General features: G+C 54.2%; 1 protein-coding gene across 1 annotated transcript in view; it reads right to left on the reverse strand.

Moving 5' to 3' along the window:
- Positions 1-11,571: 11,571 nt before the first annotated feature.
- Positions 11,572-20,110, reverse strand: part of TAB1 (TGF-beta activated kinase 1 (MAP3K7) binding protein 1) — a 13,217-nt gene continuing 4,678 nt past the window's right edge. Inside the window, exons 2-11 of the mRNA XM_026039852.1 lie at positions 19,414-19,550; positions 19,087-19,240; positions 18,386-18,472; positions 17,688-17,826; positions 17,146-17,259; positions 14,144-14,255; positions 13,893-14,037; positions 13,284-13,506; positions 12,823-12,979; positions 11,572-11,874 (exon numbers count right to left, since the gene is read on the reverse strand). Coding sequence (XP_025895637.1) covers positions 11,667-11,874; positions 12,823-12,979; positions 13,284-13,506; positions 13,893-14,037; positions 14,144-14,255; positions 17,146-17,259; positions 17,688-17,826; positions 18,386-18,472; positions 19,087-19,240; positions 19,414-19,550 — 1,476 coding nt within the window. The 3' untranslated portion in view covers positions 11,572-11,666. The remainder of the gene's footprint in view (positions 11,875-12,822; positions 12,980-13,283; positions 13,507-13,892; positions 14,038-14,143; positions 14,256-17,145; positions 17,260-17,687; positions 17,827-18,385; positions 18,473-19,086; positions 19,241-19,413; positions 19,551-20,110) is intronic.

The raw sequence follows: 20,110 nt of genomic DNA on the forward strand, positions 1-20,110 counted from the left end.
AGGGGACCATTGCCTACATGGGGCAAGTGGCAAACGCAGGTGTGCGTCACACAGACCTCCCTCGCRTGCCCACCCTTATTTTATTACTCTTTCCTGAGGGACTTGGAGAAAAGGGGGCTTATCAAGGSCGGCGACAGCCAGCAAGCTGCCTCAGGGGGGTGATGGGCTCAGCCCAACCAAGCGGGGCCGTTGTCTGCGGCGGATACGGCCACTGCGTAACTTTAGCCATTTCTCCCCGCTTCCCGCATGTCGTGAATAGATATTAGCTCGAGCTCAATGGGCTCCATGCAGGTCTTGGAAGCAGATGATTCAAGCTGGGATTTGTTCCATATCTCGGGTTTCGTGTGTTTGTTTTTGCTGCGTTTTAATTGTGGGGGTTTCCTTTTTCCTTTGGYGCAATGTGCTGCGCGGGTGCCGCCTCTTGCAGCTGTAACGGGCCCAAGTAAATACCGCTCTCTGTTTATGCGAGGGCGAGGAGGAAGTGCCCTACAACAGAATAGGTTAGGGTTTTTATCACAGCGCTTCGTCTGGAAAGCCATGGGGACCGTGTCCACAGAAAATGCCTGGCGCGAGTCCGGGAAACAATGTCAGCAGAGCCCCGGAGAGAGGAGCGGTACACGGCTGAACAGAGCTTGCCTTGGCTTTAGCTCACCTTTATTTCCACCTTGAACTGGCAAGTCCAAATGCCACTGAATTGAGCTGAAGGCCTGGGGGGGAAAGGAAGCAAAATTCACCTCGGAAAGGAAGCAAAGTTCACCTTTTGTAGCTGCCCGTTTTGTGGGGGATTCATCCTACCTGGCTGCAGCAACCTAAGGGCTGTTTCTTGCATCCCAAGACGCMAGAGGTCAGGAGAAAGCTGGCAGCCCCCAAAAGGTGCTCCAAGCTTATGCAGACCCATCCAACCCTATGGAATTCATTTCCATGCAAGTCACAGAGCAGGAGAGGGGCTGGAGGAGCCTTAGCCCTCTCACAGGTTGTCTGGCCACATGCAGGTGTTGCTGGTGTCACCAGGCCTTTAGGAGAGGCTGCTTTGACAGGCCACTCCTGGCTGTTGCTGATGCCCTGAGAAAACCACATTTTGGGCAAATCGGGTTTGGGCAAATCCCTGGTGGGAGCTCAGGSTGCAGCTGTGATTTCCTGGCACATTTATGTGCAGACTCCTGAGGGTCTCTCCATGCCTCCAGGATGCCAAGAGCATCACGGCGCAGAAGAGCAAAGCGTGTGGCCCCAAAGCGCTCCCGAATCTTCATTCCCCCTCCCAAGCTCAACACCCAGCTCCGAGGGTCTGTGGCCTGAGCCACAGCACGTGCAAAGCGGGATGGAGGGGCAACATTCCCATGCTTTGGCCGTAAAAAACAGATCTAGCAGTAGAAGAAGCTAGGAGGTGAAGGAAACACAAAGCTCTTTCAAACTGCCTATCCCCTCCACTCTGCTGCCTGATGCTTTGGTGCTGGATTTCACAGTGCTGGGCTTTCCTGTCATTGCAAACATCCTGTCAGGAGTATTTTCCCCATTCTCTGCCTTGAATTTCCTACACTCCTCACAAAGCATCAAGAGAGTTGAACTGAGCATCTCCATGGCTTTTACAGGAAACAACCCCACCGTGAATATTTGGGTTTCATGTGTTGCCGAGATGTCTCGGGTAGGCAGCCACCTACCCTTGCAGCTGCCTCTGCTGCATGGACAAAACCCCAGGGGGAAAAGGCTCCGCGCATGGAGGGCTCTGCATCCCCCAGTGCTCCCTGTGTCCTTGTCAGCCCCGTGGATCCCAGCTGATGGAGAGCTGCTGGCGGCAAATTTGAGCAGCGGTCCGATGCCAAATTAAATAAATAAATGACGGCAAATTGCTTTGCCTCGCAGAACGGCATCTCATCCAGCCGTTCAAGCATCAAATACCTCAGGGATTCTTTGGGACTTAATTTGCAGAACTATTTCCCTTTCGAGCGCGCTTTTTTTTTTCTATCCTGCTTATTTAAACTTGTTTTTCTTGCAGTGAGCAGCAGGTGAAAAGAGGTGGATTTTGGACAGCGATGGAGTTTTCCTCAGAGTTTAAGGGGGCTCCATGGGCTCTATTGAAAAGGTGTTTCTGGCCATTGCGGCCTYGCTTTGGGCTGGGGGCCGGGGCGATGCGGGGGCACGTAGCTGCGGTGCAGGTTGCCCTTTGCTGCCGYGGGGAGGCCGGATCCCTTGGGTGCAGAGCCCGAGTGGCTGTGCCCGGGGCGGCAGGAAGCGTCGCCGCCGCATCCGAGCGGCAGCCGCGCGGGAGCCACCTCCTTCCCGCCTTCCGCGGGCGCTGCAGCCTGGGAGCGCCGCGCGGCTGTCCCAAATTCCGGAGATGCCGCCAGGAAGGGGGCAAGCCCGGGCCTGGGGAAACTGCCTCTCACGTCGGGGCACCGGGGGGACGCACGGGGCCGGGGAGGAGGCGGCCTGGGGCTCTGCCCCGCTTTGCGCTTCTGCTCCGAGCGCTTCTGGCCGCGGGGTTTGCGCGGAGGCGCCTGGGCAAGCTGCCCGGCGCACCTGCGGGGCTGGAAGGGCAGAAAGGCCCGGGTGTCATTTTCGCTTTTATTTTAAGCCAAACACAAGAATATTAAGGGATCTGACCCCGTGTGTTTGAACACCTGGGGCTGATACACAGCAGAAGCTTCTCCGAGGCATGAGCTTTTCCCTGGGCGTAATTGAAAACAAATGTCTTCGTAGCCAGCCTCTAAGCAAGGCCTTAGGGATCAGCGAATAAATACAGRGGCTTAGGTAAATTAGCAGGAGTCRTGTTGTTGTTGTTGTTGCTTTTACGACTGGCTCACTTATCTCCTTGCGTAGGTTTTTGTCTTCTACCTTCAGGAGAGAGGCCAGGTCTCTGTTTAACGCAGTGGCTGGATATGGTGCCTTGCAGGTACTTGCTAGCAAGCAATGGTGCTTTGGGCACGTGCACAGGCCTGGACAGCACTAATTCCTGCACAGAACCCTCCTGCRAGCGGTTTTCCAAGCCCAGCTTTCCTTTGCTCGTGCCTACATCGCTCCTGCGGGTGACAAGAGCTGCTTTCATCGCGCTGTGGTGGGTTTTTACCCTGATGAAGGAGGGGGCCGAGGGGAGGTTTTGCCCCGGCTTCCATTCCRTGCGCCCGGTCTCCAGCCGCGTTGGCTGCACCGCTATCCATGGCACAGGGAACGGCTCCAAGGGCGCTGCGAGCAGCCCTGCTGCAACGGGTGCCCTTGTCGGGAAACCAAGTGGGGCAAAAAATCCCTTTTTTTTTTTGGTTTTTGTTTTGTGGGGAGCGTTATTCTTTAATTCCGCTCAGTTCCTCACTGCGGTTTCCGCCGGTTCCTCCGCAGGAGCCGCGGGCAGGAGGACGGGTGAGCGCCTTGCGGGGATGCTCAGACACCTGGAGCCGAAGCTGCCCCGGCGAGCTCCAGTCCCTGCCTCCCCATGGGCCGCTCTGCAGCAGCCCACGAAGCCTCCTGCGCTGGGCTGGAGCTGGCGAGCGCACGAAACGCCTTCCCCTGCACCGCTCCAGCGCTTTGAAAAGCCTTTACATTCCCAAGCGGGCTGAGAAATCCCGATTTTTGCCGGTGTTTGGCCAGGGAATCATTCTGCCTCACAAACACCCATGTGACTTGGTTTTTTTTTTCTTTTTTATTTTTTTTTTGATCGTGTTAATAAAAATAAATAGAAAGGACGAATCTCGCGTGGAGCAATCAGTGGACTGCACTGCATGAGAGATGAGCTCAACGCTGCCTTCTCAAAGGAGTCTGTCCAAAGTGCTGCATCCCTGCAAACCCTGTTGGTAAGACGCCAATTACATTTTCCTAAAGCAAGCCGGTCATCCCCACCAAGTCCACACAGCATAGCTTGCATTCTAGCTCCCTTTTGGCCGCTTCCATACTCCAGATGAAGCATTTAATGTGATTTAGCAGATGTGCCACAGGGCTGCTGCTTTGGGGAGCTTCTGCAGCAACCCTCTCTCCTCTAGGTTCTGTTTTCCAGAGTGGGAATGTCACTGTCCCCGGTTAATTGGAGCTCATGGAGCAGCCCCCTTTGCCACCCTCCTAACCCCCCACTTATAGCAGCCTCCTTCGGACTCTTGAGCGAAGATGCCAAGTTTTGAGTAGATATCTAGTGCTCTGGCACACACTTAAGCCTCCGTGCCCTAAATAGCACTCAGCAGTCATTTATCATCGCGGTCTGTGTTCTCCAAGCAATGTGCTCTTGCATGACAGTATTTATAGCCATGCCAATTTTCATCTTTTTTTCTCAGAAATACTGAAATACTCATGTTCTCTGCTAAAATATCTCACTGAAACTGTTGTGCTCCTGTGGTTCAGTAAACATCAACCACCTCACAAACGAGGTTTGACACAGCATATTCTTTCATTATCCCTTGATCTCCCCTAGTTGCGGCTGCACTTCTGGAAGCGCCCGTCATTCCTCTGCCGAGGGCGCACAACATCTGGGCCTCATGGTTGGCTTTCCTGGGGCACGTGGTGCCTCGTTTGGACCTTCTTCTTCTTCTGCCCCATCCTTCTTCTGCCCCATGCGCTGGTTTGTGTCACGGGTACTGGCCTCCCTATGGGTCCTGCCAATGGCAGGGCATGGGGGAACGCTGGGCAATGGGCTTCAGCGCATGGTGTGTCCTCCTTTGCTTGGGGGTTGCGCTAAGTCAGCCCTCTGCAACGCCTGGTTCCTCTTCCTTCAGGAGCRGCTCTAATTAGAGCAGAGTGAAATGCTCCTCCCGCTCGCCGAGCCACCGGCCCCAAGACAGCCTAGACGCCGCTCTCACCACGATGCTGCTCACGCGCCCCGCAGGCTGCAGAGCAGACGCAGCCCCGCTGGACAGGGGTGCCAAGAGGAACGGCCACGGGCAGCTCAGCTAATGGCAGCTGCAGGTCACAGGCACCCTCTGCTGCCCTCGCTGCACCATGGGGCAGCGAGTCCCAGGTGGTGGCAGCGGGGACATGCCATGCCAGGTGGCCTCACCCTTTTGGTGAGCCTTTGGTGGCTTATCAAAGCACCTCTTTGGTGGCTTACCGAATCCAAAAGTGGAGACTTACCAAATCTCACGGCTAATCGCTGGCTCAACTCAGCTCAATCGCTGGCTATCCTATCTTGCTCTTGGCAAGCTGCAGCCTCCGTTTGCTTCCTCGAGTGCTGACTCAAGCTGCAGCTCTGCGAGCACAGAGCAGCTTCGCCCAGGTGAAGAACCACGCTGAGTTCAGGAGGGAAGCCACCGTGCACCGGGGAGCCTCTTCGTTCGCAGAATGGATGTGTGAGCAGGCAAAAGCTATCTTATTGTCTTAATTACTTCCTTGCCATCCAAAATTCTTAAATTCGCCGCTAAAGGCAGATAGAAATAAAAATGTCACACTTGTGCTGCTCAGATCTATTTGCAACCAGGAAAAATACACTCACAAGCTCATTTACTAATGGAAATGCTTCTCTTCTAACTTCTTTCCCTCTCCAGACATTTGTAAAAGTTCTTTTCATTCGCATCACACCTTTAACTAGCAGTAAACCATTCTGTGTTTTGTTGCTCTTATCTCTTCCCTGAAAGCTTTTATTGACTGCTTGCTGCTTTTTTTTTCTCTCCTCACCTTTTCCATTTCCCACGCAGCCTTTTTTATTTTTATTTTTTATTTTTTTTCGGCTGTTGTTGTTTTAAGGCTTCAGATCTGAGAAGTCCCTTGTGAAGCTATCCTGGATTTTTCTCTCCGTGGCAACTGAGAACTCCTGGATGAATTAATGACAGGAGCAACAAGGAAGTGCAGAGCAGACTCCAGAATATGCTGGGATTTCGGGATTTTAAGTAAGAGAACGAAGTACCTGGATCAAGCATTCATATCCAAGAGCTATTTTGTCTTAAGGCCTGATTCTCATTTACATCTAACAGCTATAAGTGTTTCGGGGATTAGGTCTGAGGTGGTTTCTCTACATGTTTTTCTTAAAAAAAAAAAAAAAGAAAGAAAGAAATAAACAGTAAAGATTCTCTCCTCTTTCCACATGAATGCAGGTAAAAGAAAATGCTGGAGCTCGTAGGAGGGCCAGCTGGAGACAGTTGTAAATGAGCAGGCTGGGACCTCCTTTATGCTGACAGGACGAGCAGCAGCCGGTGAGCACTGGAGCCAGAGTCATGGCTCTGGCGGTGCCCGTGGCAAAGCAAAGGTGCCCGGCCCTCCCTCCCAGCCCATGGGGTTTGCACCACGGGGCCGGGCGGCCAGCAGTGCCCTCCTTGCTCTGGTGCTGCTGGGGCGCTGATTTGGCTGTGGTGACTCTCCGCATCTTCCCTTCCCGTGGGATTGCCCCTCTGTGCGGCTGTGGAGCTGCAAGGTGAAATCATGCTGCTCTGGCTCCTCCAGGACCAAAACGGGGCACGGGAGGGGAGATCCCGGGGCAGCGACAGGCAGCAGGTTTGGCCGTGTCACTGCGCGYGCCTGCAGCCAGGACAGCATCCAYGGGGCCCAGGTGCCAGGGCAGCATCCATGGGGCCCAGGTGCCAGCTGCAGCGAGGCGCCCTCCGAGTCCCCGGTGCACGAAACCGCCAACAGCTCGGCTCTGATCCTGCCGCTTTGGAAGGGGTCCCGAATTTTCCAAAGCAGCCAACCCTTGGAACGGGGCGTGGGCAAGCATGTTTCCCCGACTTCTCTTCTGCTGGCAGCATCATGCAGCTAGGAAATGCCCAGCTACATCTAGCAGCCTCCATTCTGGGTTACTGGCTTTTAGAAACAAAGCACAGGGGCCATCTGTGATGTTTTGGTGGCTGTTTACCACCTTAATCCTGCACTGACCAAAGGCTTCTTTGTTTTTGTCATTTTATTTTATTTTATTTTATTTTATTTTATTTTATTTTATTTTATTTTACTTTATTTTATTTTTTATTTTTATTATTTAATTTCCCCAGAATTGTTTACTCAGCTCCTGAATAGAGATATGTAAAGCTGGCAGCTCTTCCAGACTCCTCTCTGCAACTTCGGCAGATGCCAAGTTCTTGGCACCTCTGCAGTCCCTGGGGGGGTTAAGAAAGCCAATCCTGCTCAGATACATCCAAATTAAAAAATAAATAAAATGAAAGGAGACTGAGAAGAATGGGGATGTTTAAAAGAGCATAGCCTGCCATTCTGCAGAGCCCAAGGAATTTATGGAGACCAGTGCTTCTATTTGGGAAAACCATGGGCAGGATCGGGGGGCTGCCCGCTAGCCTGAAGAGCAGCTTGCGGGGGGACCTCAAGGCCTTCAGAGAAGGGTCTTTAGCCTCATGTTCACTCGGYGGCAGCCCCTGTGAAGGGCGAGCCGCTGCTTGCCCAGAGCGTCGCAGYGCGGCCTGGGGCCCGGGGTCGCTCCCCACGAGCCCCCGGTGCCCGCGAGCCCCAGCGCCGCGCTCGGCCCGGCCCGGGCGGCGCCGCGGAGCCAGCGCCGCGTTTCTGGGTCACGCTGTTCTCCAGAGACGGGCGAGGAGGGGAAGCGGGTGAGGAGGTGCCGCACACACCTGCCGGGGCAGAGGCCCGCGCACGGGGCGGCCCTGACCTCCACAGTCCTCCCTTCCCAAACCTGCTCCCGCGAGCAACGAGGCTGCCCCTTGCAGCCCGCGCCGTGCGTGTCCGGGGCGGGATTGGTGCAACGGAGGGGAAGATTCACCCCCGAGCATGGCATCGACCCATCGGCTGGGCCCTGCCTCCCCTCCCTGCTCGTGGGGCTGCCTTTCCCTTCCCGCGCTTCACTGGAGTCTAATCCTGCCTGCAGAAAATGCCTCCTGCTTCTTTTATTATTATTATTATTATTATTATTATTATTATTATTATTATTATTATTATTATTATTATTATTATTATTATTATTATTATTATTATTATTATTATTCCGTTGGGGCATCTCTTTTCTCTTCCCAGCCTAAACTCCGCTAGGCTGCTAATCCCCTCCGGCTTCCACTTGTGCTCCCAGCTCCATGTAATCCATACGCACAGCTTACACATGTCTCGGGGTTCGCGAGCGAGCGAGGAGCTCCAGACAGAGCTCTATGGTGCGTGCGCATGGGGAGTGCTTCGCTTGCCAGCGTTATCAACCCACAACACGCAGCTCTRAGGGGAAGCAGGGGAGATGGATGGTGAACCCACTCCAAACTCCAGTCGGGGATTGGGGTTGCCGGGATATAAGCCCTCACGTTGAGGTTTAGCCAGAACTCATAGGCTTAGGGAAAGAGCTAAAGGACTTAAAGCACCTYGCCCATCGCCAGGGCCTTGTTTACAAGTCTTGTTAATGGTGTGACACGTCTTGGGGATGTCAGAGGCGCCCTGAGCGGGTTGGGACGCAGGGACACGCTGTGTCGGATGGAGCTGGCGTCTTTCTGTGCAAGGTGAATTCTCACTGCTATGCAGAAGTACTAATTACTATCCACTAAATCAAAAAAGAGAAGAGAAGAGAAGAGAAGAGAAGAGAAGAGAAGAGAAGAGAAGAGAAGAGAAGAGAAGAGAAGAGAAGAGAAGAGAAGAGAAGAGAAGAGAAGAGAAGAGAAGAGAAGAGAAGAGAAGAGAAGAGAAGAGAAGAGAAGAGAAGAGAAGAGAAGAGAAGAGAAGAGAAGAGAAGAGGAGGAGAACAGGAATTCTCCAGGCAGCCTCGCCCTCCAGCTACAGCTTTCGCTACCCGCGATGGCAGAAATGCAGTCTCTACATGTTGGGTGTTTTTCTTCCAGCAGCGCTAGGAATCCTCCTGCTATCTCCCGATGCTCTCCAAACCTTAATGCGGCCAAAGGAGGAATGGGAGGAGGGAGGGAAGCGTGTTCCTTCCCCCATAGCATGCCCCGGGGATGGCACATTTCCGCACTTCCCGCTCCGCGTTGTGTGTCCTGGGAGCAGCCCTGGTCTCCCATAGCGAGTGCGGAGGTCGCCCAGCCCCTGCGTGGTGCKTGTCACTCTGTTTGGGGCTTTTCCCGACTTGCAGGGGACCACGCTCAAAAAATGAAAAAATAAAGGATGCCCGCGCTGCCTCCGTGGCAGGATTATTCTGCATATTCAGACCTTTCATTTGCTAGTGCCTTTCCAGCAGCCTCCCGCTGCGCCGCTGCACTGCTTTCTCTCTTTCTGCTTAGGACTCTGTGCTTCTGGAGGTTTTGAATTTCACTCCATTGCAAGCAGAAAAAGCCTCTTCTCCTCTCTCGTTTCTCCAGATCATTCTGGTTCTGTCCTCCTGCATCCACCGCTCCGTGCTAAAGGGACAGGGAGAGGCGGCTTTTGCTCAGTCCGCATCTTCCCAGAGCTCCCAAAGGAGCCCATTAAGCACTGACAGGGTCCCATGGGCTTCCTCCTGCCATATGCACAACATCCATTTCCCTCCTTTGGCCCAGGCTCCCAAGTCGTAGGGTACATAACATGTAGAAAAAACTGTTTTTTTCCTTTTCTCTTTACTTCTTCTCTCTCTTCTTCCAGCGGCAGTGCAGGCAGCTCAGTGCTTCTGCTCACTTCTTTCTCTCTTGTACTTAGTAAATCGGTAATTATGTCAAAGGACATGTTTGGTTTGTGTGCTCTGCTTTATGTAAGTGTGTTTGGCAACTCTTAAACTTCTATCTGGAGCATCCACATGCTGGAAGATTTCCCATAGGAGCTGCTCTTGGTGTAAGTTAGCAAATACCATAGGTACCTGAGAGGGGGGATAAGCAAGACAGACCTGTTTGTACAGCTAGCAGAATTGGTGCCAGGTTAGGGGATCGCAGGGTGGTGTAAAACCTTTTCAACTCCACTTCAGTCGGTGTCAGGACAGCACCTTCCCCTTAAGCAGCCCCACAGCAGCCTGGGGGAAAGGACTGGCCTCCTTGGATGAAAGCAAGTGCTTCGGAGCCGTCCCACACAGCAAGGGCTCAAAGGATGGGAGAGCCCCTGTCCCCGCTCCTTGGCGAGCAGAGGTGGGTGCAGAGCACCCGTGTTGCTGCAGGGGGGAGCATCGTCTTCCACAGCCTCCGCCAGCCGCAGGGCCAGACCTTGCACAGCCCTGCTGCCTTTTTCCCCTTGGACCATTAGGTGCCATTTCCCAGGCAGGGTTAAAAGGGCTTGGAGAGCAGGTTCCCTCGCRGGTGCTCCCGGCTGCCTGCAGCACTCCCAGCCCTCCTGGCAGGCACAGAAACGAGGGCGCCTGCAAGCAGCGGGGCAGTTGAGCGCCCCACATGATTCCCCCAGATCCCCGCAGGGCAAAGTCAGACCCAGAGTGGGGCAGCCCCAGAGCACCCACCTGCACCCTGGGGGCTCCCTCTGTGCCAAGGCACCGAGCACGTCCCAGCACCCCGATCCCGCCCGCATATTTCTCCCCGTGCTCAGATCCTGCCCTAGGGCGCTCAGAGCTATTTCATTTATCCCCCTCCACCCTGTCCTACCCTTGCACACCACAAACGCCCTGACTGTGCCCGCACCAAGGCTGGCTGGGCTCTGCGTTGGCACTAACCGTGGCCTCCTCTGCTCATTCATCCTTGCCCTCGCTTACTGCCACTGCCCTGCAGTGACCAAGTCTGGAAGCAGAAGTGAGTCCAGAAGATTCAGGCTCATTCCCTCATCTGTACTTCCATGGTCATCTTTTCCTTCTGTTGAGGGCTGCACCACATTTTTGCACGGAGGGCTGGAGCAGCGGCCTTCCCGGAGGCCTCTGTGCACCGCTTATGAAAGCCGAGCTCCCCAGGGATGGGCAGAGCCCAGCTTGGAGCCTGGAGCGGGAGGGAAGCAGGGGCTGCCTTGCCGCCTGCTGTCAGGACACCAAACTGAAGGGCAGCGTTTCAGGGACGCTTTGGCAGCCCATTCATCCCTGCTCCTCAGCTCAGCAGCCAGCTCTGAGGCGGGAGGCACCTCTGCAGCTCCAGGGCAGGCGCCTCGCTGCACAGCTACAGCCTTCAGTACAGCCAACATGCACAGCACAGCCCCTCGGCTCAGCACCAGCAGGCTGCTTAAAGAGGGCTGCACATGCAAGCCCTCCCCGGCCCTACCAGGTTAGCACATCGAGCCTGCACCAAGAGAAAAGCCCTGCTTTTTGCCCTGCCGCATAAGCCAGATTTGTATTTTAACTCCGAGTCAGAAGCTGGGGAYAGAACCAGGCACATGAGTCTAAGACAGAGCGCTGCTTTGACAGTCACCAGCACAGGGTCAGGTGAGGTTTAAGGCAGCAACCTGCCTGCTCCGAGCTGCACCCTGTTCTGGGGAAATACAGGGTTTCAGCGGCAAGAGCTGTCACACCCACACACGTCTGATGCAAGTAAGAGAGCAAGCCACATAGGTGCCAATGAGTGTAGCTATAAGTTATTTATTCTGCAAAATAGAGGTATCTTCTATGGAGTTGAACAGGGGAGTCACAGCACGACGAGCGGAGTTGTGGAAACATTGTGACAGCAGCACCCCGGCGCGCACACGCGCCCTCCCACACAGGCACCCAGCCTCTGCACCGGCCCCTTCTCTCGCGGCACCCGGAAAGGAGCCCTCGGTGCAGCCCGACTCGCAGCGAGGGGAGCGCTCCAGAGCCCTTCCCGACTCGCAGGCCTTCCAAGGGAAGGAGGCTGCTCGGGAGAGGGTGCAAGGCACAGGCAACGCGTGAGCACCGCGCGGGCGCCCCGGCCCCGCGTCGCAGCCGTTGGCTGCGGCTCTCTCCTCCTCGCCTCGGTCTTTGCTCACGGAGCTGAGCGCAGCGGGGCCGCAGGAGGCRCCTCCTCGCCTCAGGAGACAGTCAGGGCCCCTTGCTCGCCGTGGTCCATGTTCCACAGGCGGTAGAACTCGGCAAAGTCCACGTAGGGCTCCACGCGGCCGTCCTCGTCGGGCTGCAGCGAGTGCGCGGGCCGGGAGCGAAAGAGGCCCCCATCCGAACTGGAGCTGCTGCTCTGCGTGTGGGTGTTGGTGGACTGCAGAGTCACCGTGGGGCTCTGACTGCGGAGAGACACGGAGAGAACAGACGTGAGCATCTCTGTTTCCCCCAGCTGATGCTTTGGACGTGGACATGTCTACTTTTTTCCTCACAGATCAAGCTCTCACAGGTAAAAAGTTGCAGCCCCTCGCTCTGTCGGAGCATTAGCTGTGTTCAGCATTGCCTGGAACTGATGAGTGCCAAAGACGCCCATCTCACCTTTAACTGAAGGGCCTTAAGTACAAGCAGGCTTTTGAGGAGCAGAGAAAAGGAGAAAACAAGCAAGGCATGCGATCTGCTGGCCTCCCCCCACCCCTGCAGGATGATCTTTACAGGAAAAACTGCCAGCAAGACAAATCCATTCTATTGTGACCTGTGTTACAGCCAAGCACCTCGGGTATGTCAGCTTCATTCTTTTTTTCCTGGAGCTACCAGAGCACAAAAACCAGAGAGCTTCTTCACTCCGCACCCTGCACAGGCACCACCCCACACCGAAGGCTGAACTGAAAGCGGAGCCCATAGCGTGAGCCCGCAAAGTGGATGCAGACAGACCTGCTTTTCTCCTCTTTATTCTCTGAGCAAGCCAGCCTGTGCAGCACAGCTCCTCTGGCAGCTCCAGCAGTGCCCTGCGCTGCCCCTGCTCCTTACCAAAGCCTGCCCTGCACGCRCAGCGCCCAGCACGCTGAGCACCGAGACGCCACGGGCAGGGCTGCCACGCCGCTCTCCAGCAGCACCTCCTCAGGGCTGCCTTCAGCTCCTGCTTCACCCACTGCCACTCCTCACTCAGGGCCCTTCGAGAGCCCATCGGGCTGGTCGCACACATAGCGTGGTRCGGCAGTCAGGAGGGCCACGCTACAGACACAGGAACTAGTGACGGGTAACGGGCAGCTGCCTCTGCTTTCCAATGCCATGACGCAGGGTGAGGCACAAGGAAGCAAAGGATTGCGGCTCTCACAGGGCACGGTACTTACTTAGTGAGGGTGGGGGTGGCTTCATCCAGGGTAGAGCTGCTGTGGGCACCATTGACCATCTGGCCTTGGGAAGGCATGACGAGGGACAGCGTGACGCTGGTCTTGCTTGTGCTTTGGGAGCTGGAATATGGCACGGAGACTGGGTAGACACGGCCTCCTGCGAAGGGAGAAAACAGAATTACCAATCCTGTCAAGACATGACTGACCGGGCATGTACAGGGTGATGAATGGTCAGAGGAAGCTGCAAATCCCAAGGAAAGAACCTGCACTAAACTGTCTTTCCTAAACGTATTGCATTTGTTCAAAATGTCCCAGGCTCCTGGGCCTGGAAGCAAACAAACCCCCAAAACTTCAACAAGAAAATACCTTCTACGCTGAGGGTCCTTCCTCCTAACATAGCACTGGATCAAGAGACCTCTTCTCCTCCCTCTGTTTGATTTTTTGTTCCCCTCCCCACTTACCTTGCGTTGGTGTCAGCGTGGGCTGGCTCATCTCACCCAGGGGGTACCCGAAATTCCGCACAAGCAGCGTCATGTCCTCGTGCCGGGGGCAGAACTTGGAGCGCTCCCCGCCGCTGGCGAAGGTGTCGCAGTGGATCCGCTTCACCCGGTCCACCACCGCCTGCGCCACGGCATCCAGGGACGTCTGCTTCGCAAACTCCGTGGCTATCATGGCTGCAATCTCCTGGGCACAAACACACACGCAAGGAAAAAGGGGGGAATGCTTCAGGAAGGGTTCGAGGGAAAGCTTTTTCCAGCTCTCTGGCCTAAGACTTTASAGCAGCTCATCTGGCTGTTGTGCATACCAGTCTCACTCAGTGATATTTGCCTTTGCACCTGGAATCAGCCCATTCTCCTCAATGGACTTACTCCTAAAGGACAGAAAGCTGCCTGGAAGACCTGGATCAGCAAAGCAGCTCTCTCATTTATCACCGCCTGGGATAGGGGAGCACAGATCCAGCCCGGGGGACACTCACAGGACAGATGGGGAAGAAAGTCTGTGCCAGAGGAGTTGGCACCACTGGGACAAGCCAGGAGCCACAGGAGTGTTTCCCACCCGGGACCACTCACCTGATTGGCCTGTCCAGGCCCGTGAGCTGCCTCCAGGGCTTTGTAGAGCCCTTCCGACATCAGCACCAAGAAACCAGTCACGCCATCCAGCGAGTGCCCTCCGTGGATTTCAGGCTCCGCTATGATGGGTTTAGACTTAGCAGCACTGAGAAGAGACAACGTATGTAGCACCTAAGGGCAGTGTAGCAGGCGAGAGGGCAGGGCCATGAACAGAAAGAGGGACTAAAACCACAAAGGTGAGTTTTTCTAACCTGAGCAGCTCGATATCTGTATAGCCATACTTGACTTTGTAATCGCCGATGCGCCGCGTGCTCTCCTGCCCGCGAATGGTTCCCACTTGTTTTATTTTCCCTGCATCCAAGCCTGCAAGATTGAAGGAAAAGGAGAAAATAAAAGTTCATTGACACTTTGGAAACTTTGCAGGACTTCTTGTGGCTATATATACAGCCATACACATTGAGCAATGAGGAAAGAAATATCAACGTCAGATATCAAAGGTTCATTAGGAGCCCAAGAAGAAGGACAGGAAGAACAGCTTGCTCTGTTCAGTGAGGCACTTTCTCATTAGTTGTGGCCTGGGAAGGAGAGAGGAGAGCTGCACACAGCCYGACCTACCCACTCGAGATGCAATGGCTGGTTCTGAGACAAAGCCCATGTCCTAAGCCAAGGCCACCAGCGGCAGCTGGCCTGGACACAGGCTTTTCATTGAAAAGGCAGTGGAGCATCAGTGCCTGTCAGCTCCGCACTTTGTGACAGGAGGAGGAAAGCCAGACTGGGAGGAAAGCAAATATGTGGAGGATTCTGCTCCATTTCTTTTTCACCTGCTATTGAACCCTGCTCCTAACCCCCATCTGACAATTTCCCTATTAAGCTCTTTTGGGGTGGGGTAGTGGTGGGGAGGTGGAGTTGGGAAGTTATCTATAAAAGCCAAAATATTTGCCAATTGTTTGAATTCAGTTCTGCCTACTCCTAAAAGCTAAGACAGGGMGCAATTAAGTATTTATCTCAAGAAAGTTTAAGGTAACATGCCTCTGCTTCAGTGTATAACTCAATTTTGGGAGGGATTAGAAAGGTAACCCATTGGAAAGAGCCTGGATGCCACCCTGTGCCACGTGCTCTAGCGGTCTCTGCTTGAGCAGAGGGTTGGACTATATGATCTCCAGAGGCCCTTTCCTACCTTGACCATTCTGTGAAAGCTGGGACCATCCGGGAGCAGCTACTACTTAAAAAAGGACTGGGAACAGACAAGCCACTTAAGYGGTCTGTTCTGGCAATTCCTCCCTCTACACACTGAGAGCTAAGAGGCAGAAGAGGCTGCTTTGAGATGTTATCTAGGCCCGACTCCTCCGCACAAGGTGAAGGCAGGGCTCCAAGTGAAACTCTCCCCCTGAATCAAGCCAGCCCTYGCTGCACAGATGGCTCCACACCTACCGCAGCAGTGAGACGTCTCTGGCACGTGCTGCAGCGCCAGGCTGACTCACCCTGGCACCCGGCCTGGCTCCTGTGCGCGGCCACGGCAGGGGCCACATGTTACTGACGGGCACRGGGGGCTCCCTGCCCGCGTGCTGGCTCCCTCTGCAGCACTCGTGGGGCTTCAACGCGCTGCGCTGACAACMGCACGGGCACGATGCCCTCCCGCGCTGCCCTGCGCGGAGGCAGCGCAGGCTGCAGCACGACACGTGTGGCCCCCAAGTGTTTTCAACCACTACCCCACAGCTTGGCCCTACAGTCACCTCCTTTGGGCCCCAACAGCGCCTCTGCTCACTGGCTGGCTCCACAGGCTCTCTCCTCTGCTAGGGAGAGAGGAGACTGAGAGGGGATCTGATCAACATGTACAAATACCTGACAGGAGAATGYAGCAAGGATGGGGCCAAACTCTGCTCTGTGGTGACCAGWGATAGGACAAGGTGTAACGGGTACAACTTGAAACACAGGCATTTTTTTCTCCATATGGGGAAGAACTTCTTCCCTGTGAGGGTGACAGAGCCCTAGCACAGGCTGCCCAGGGAGGTTGCGGAGTCTCCTTCTCTGGAGATCTCCCAAACCCGCCTGGATTCCGCCCTGTGCTCCGGGTGTCCCTGCTGGAGCACGGGCTTGGACTAGATGAGCTCACAGAATGGTTAAGGTTGCAAGGGACCTCTAGAGATCATCCACAGATCTCTAGAGATCTAGAGATCTCCAGAGGTCCCTTCCAACCTCTACTATCCTGTGATTCTATGGTTCTGTGACTGCTGTCGGGTTAAAAAGGTGGATAAATTGAGCAAACTGCTGTTCTGCTACAGGCCACAGCTCAACTCCACACAGTTATTTGGGAAGTGAAAAGGCAGTTGAAGGCTCTTTCCCTAGATCTCCATCCTCATTTTTCTATTTCATGGTACATGTCGCTACCACAAGATTATGGAGAAAAAAAAAGAGAAAACTGAAGAGCAATGCAAAGGAAGATAAGGTTTTGCAGCAGCAAATTACTGTATCAACAGYCTTATTAGATAAGAATATATTTACTAGACAAAGATAATGAAGAATGACATATTAGCCCTACCCAGGACATCAGCATCTCAATGAGAAGAATTTAGTACTAACAACCACACAAATGAATTGGGCTAGTTCTAGACAAAGAAAACACACAGTAAAGTAAAAGGAAAATGGCCTGAAGCAAAATGYCTGTATTACACAGACCTCAATAGCTACTGATAGGACACCAGTAAAGAGCAGCACTTAGCCTGCTGCTATCTGAAACGCAGCCTTTATTTTTATTTTGCAACAGTTTGCACAAAGGCATCTTGAAACGCACCATCCCCAGGGTGAGGCATTAGGCAGAACTTAACCCAGCGTAACTGTGGTTTGCCTCCACAGGGGCAGTCACACACTGCCCTTCCTTCCTCTACCCTCTGGCCGGGCGCTTTTCCTCTTGCCTTCAAACAAGCTCTAGCACTTGCCCAGCTGGAGGGCAAACCAGGTTCAGTTTGGCAGCTGGACGCAAAACYAACCCTGAAAACGTGTGGGGAAAAAATGGACAGCTTTCTGTTGGTTCAGGGAGCTGAGCTGACTTGCTCTGTAACCTCACAGTGGCTAAATTTACAGAAAAGAAAAAAAAAAAACAAAAAGGAGGCAGTAAACTTGTAATTTGAAACTGCAACCCACGAGGAGCTTCTTTTGTGGCCAGTTTATTGTTTCCAGTAGCTTGAGTCATTCTGGTAACACAGATCAAGTGGGCCACGAGATCTCAGATAAGAGCATGCAACCCAACACTCACCCAGCTGGGAGAAGCGGAAAAGTTCATCCTCGTTCTCGGTCGTGTGGTCCACGTTGAGCTGAGTCACCTGCAGCCCGTCCACCGTGGACTTGCAGAGCAGCGCCCGGTTGGTACCTGCGGCAGAAGCAGTGATGTGAGGCCACCGTCGAGACGCAGAACACATCCCAATGATGAGGAGAAGTGGAAAAGGAGAATCAGGAAGGAAGAGAAAGGCTTGTCTACTGTTTCACCATAATGTCCTAAAAGCAGCCATGCTCACAGTGCTGCAGGCCTGCTGGTTCTTCATCCAGGCTGGAGCTGGAGCTCAAAAGAAGGCTCCCCACTTCTCACTGAACCTGCTCCTGACTCACTTGTCATTTTCTCTCTCTTCTTTGGACATGTGTGTTATATGAGCCAATATTTACAGAGATAAACACCAAAGTTCATGTCTAAAGACCCAGAAAACTGCTTCCTGCCCCTCAARTTCAGATTTCTTTCAGTTCCTAGAACTGCTGCCACCCTCAGAAAGGCCAAGACCGAAGAGCTGACAAAGAACAACTCACCCACGTTGGCGATATAGAGCTTGTTGTTGAGGACAACAGCCACAATCGCCATGGCTCCTCCGGAGATCTCCTGCTCTACAACCTTCAATCTCTCCACAATCTTCTGGTATTGAGGAGGCAGCTGGTGGTGAGGGACACCCTGGAAGCCAAGACACCGGAGGAAGCTTAAACACACAGTTCACAACCCAGAAACCACAGCTGGATTCCAAATGCTGCACAGAGGGAACTGTCTTTATGCAGTCTTGCCACAGGGCTGAGAAAAAGAAACATCCCAACAAATAACACAGCTCTGATCGAGTGAACTGGACCTGTCACCCCCAGAATCTTAAGAGCAGTAGCCACATCTGCCCAGATGCCATGCAAATGTGAGCCCTGCTGACTGTGCCATATGGCTTGTGCTGGCAGAGCCACGGGCACAGAGGGAACTCTCATCTCTGTGATACATTCAGTTCTTCGCTCCTCTTCTGAACRGACTAACAATGACTACACAGGGTCAATAAGGACACACTGGGAACTGGACCAAGACACTTGCTATGAAGTGAAGACTTCACAGACCCCTGGTGGGACAGAACTAAAAAGTGAGAATTTTTCAACTAYAGCTTCCCTTGGACCAGACTATTGTCTCCAACACTTATCCAGAAATTTGGAGGAAGGGACCTCCCACCATCTCCGTTTTAGAGACCGTAAGGCTACGTTACCTCTGGTAGCTGGGACTGCAGGCTGGCTTTCTCTGCCAAAGCATCATCAATGGACTCCAGGAAGCTCCTTTCCACCACATCAAAAGCCTAAAAGAGATCATAAGAGAGACTGAGCTGTTATCTATCAKCTGCAGAGCTTTCAAGCTACCCACCCCCACACCAACACTGGCTCACAAGAACGGCTGATTGCTGTATTCATGATCACTACAACATACCTAAGCACAATTATTTTGATGCAACTAATTAGCAGCTTGTAAAAACAATGTGCAATACACAMAACAGGAGATAAAAATACACAAGTTATGCTCAGAGTGATGCCAGAGACCTGTCTACTTTTGTGTGTTGATTCTAATAACTYAGCTCTTATCACTCCAGAAGGTAGACTCACAGATCCATCTCTGCACACAGCAAGTATTCACTTCTAGTCATTGTCATCTCCTCCACAGGTTGGCTTGTCCCTGCGTGTCCAGCGAGGGCTGCCTGCAGCTTCCCACCGAGCTCTTAGCAGGGGGCTGAGCCAGGGGGACACACGGGGACGAGGTGGGAGTGAAACAAAGCAGTGCAGCTGCTCGGCACAAGCGCTGTCGCCTATCTCCGCTACTGGCAGATGTTCCCCATCCTCCAGAAACTGGTTGCTTTTCCCCGCTGGCAAAACCAAGGGGGTGGGAAGCAGGGGCTGCTCTCAGCCAAATCTWACTTACCTGCAGCAGAACGCGGCGCACGTCAGCATCGCTGTGGTCCGCGTGTAGCTGCCCCAAGAGCAGCTCTGCCGAGAGCCTCTGACCCACAAAGTTGGTGACTCGGTTGCCATCGTAGCCATTGAAGACACCATAGAGGTAGCAGTTGTTCTCGCTCCTGTCAGAGAGGGTGGAAGCAAAGAGGTCACAGATGCCTGCGACACAAAAAGAGGGCAGATGTAACAGGTTTCTCCAGGCAACTCCTGCACGCTCTGCCCCCCTCCCTGTGCTTTCAGGTGCTACTGAGACAAGCCAAACACCTGCCCCGTGTCCCGCACGCACCTCACCTACCTGAACTTTAACCAGTTATCTTCCAAGGGGTGCCCCTCTGTGCCCTTGCCGTCCGCGCTGTAGGAACGGTTTGGAGCGGAGCCCACCCCAGAGAGATGGCACGAGGGCAGGTCGTCTGTCCAGCTGGGCTGCTGCTCCTGGGAGGCAGGAAAAGGAAAGAATCTGTGTAAATGCCAAGCAGAACAAGGAAAGAAACCACACAGCCGCCTGGCAGAGTGCCGCGAGGGCCCTGGTTCAGCAGCGGCTCGCAGGGCCATCCCCACCTTGCTCTCCACCAAAAGGGTGGCAGGGCAGCCCAGCACGTCCCTTCACTCTCCCTGCCGCTGCAGCGCAGCATCGCTTGGCTCTTCCCTCTTCCCTTCCCTCCGGAGCGGGGCTCTGCCCGCTCCTCCAGCTCTTGCGAACAAGAGACCAGAGGCAGGATTTGCACCCCGGTTTTCCCCTCGGTAGAGCACAGCCCTAGGGGGACCCCCCATCGGGGGACAGAGAGCGGCCCATGGAGGCACAGGGAACGCCGTGACCCCCGTGTGAGGGGATGGATGGATGGATGGATGGATGGATGGATGGATGGACGGATGGATGGACGGATGGAGCGCCTCCAGCGGGAGAGGAGGGCGCGAGCCCCGTCCCTGCAGCCGGCCCCACGTGCGGCCCCCCCACCACACGAGGCGCGCACGGCGCCGCCCAGGCCTGCCCG

Source organism: Nothoprocta perdicaria, unplaced genomic scaffold (assembly GCF_003342845.1).
Source record: "Nothoprocta perdicaria isolate Ctin4 unplaced genomic scaffold, notPer1 scaffold_244, whole genome shotgun sequence".
NCBI classification, from domain to species: Eukaryota; Metazoa; Chordata; class Aves; order Tinamiformes; family Tinamidae; genus Nothoprocta; species Nothoprocta perdicaria.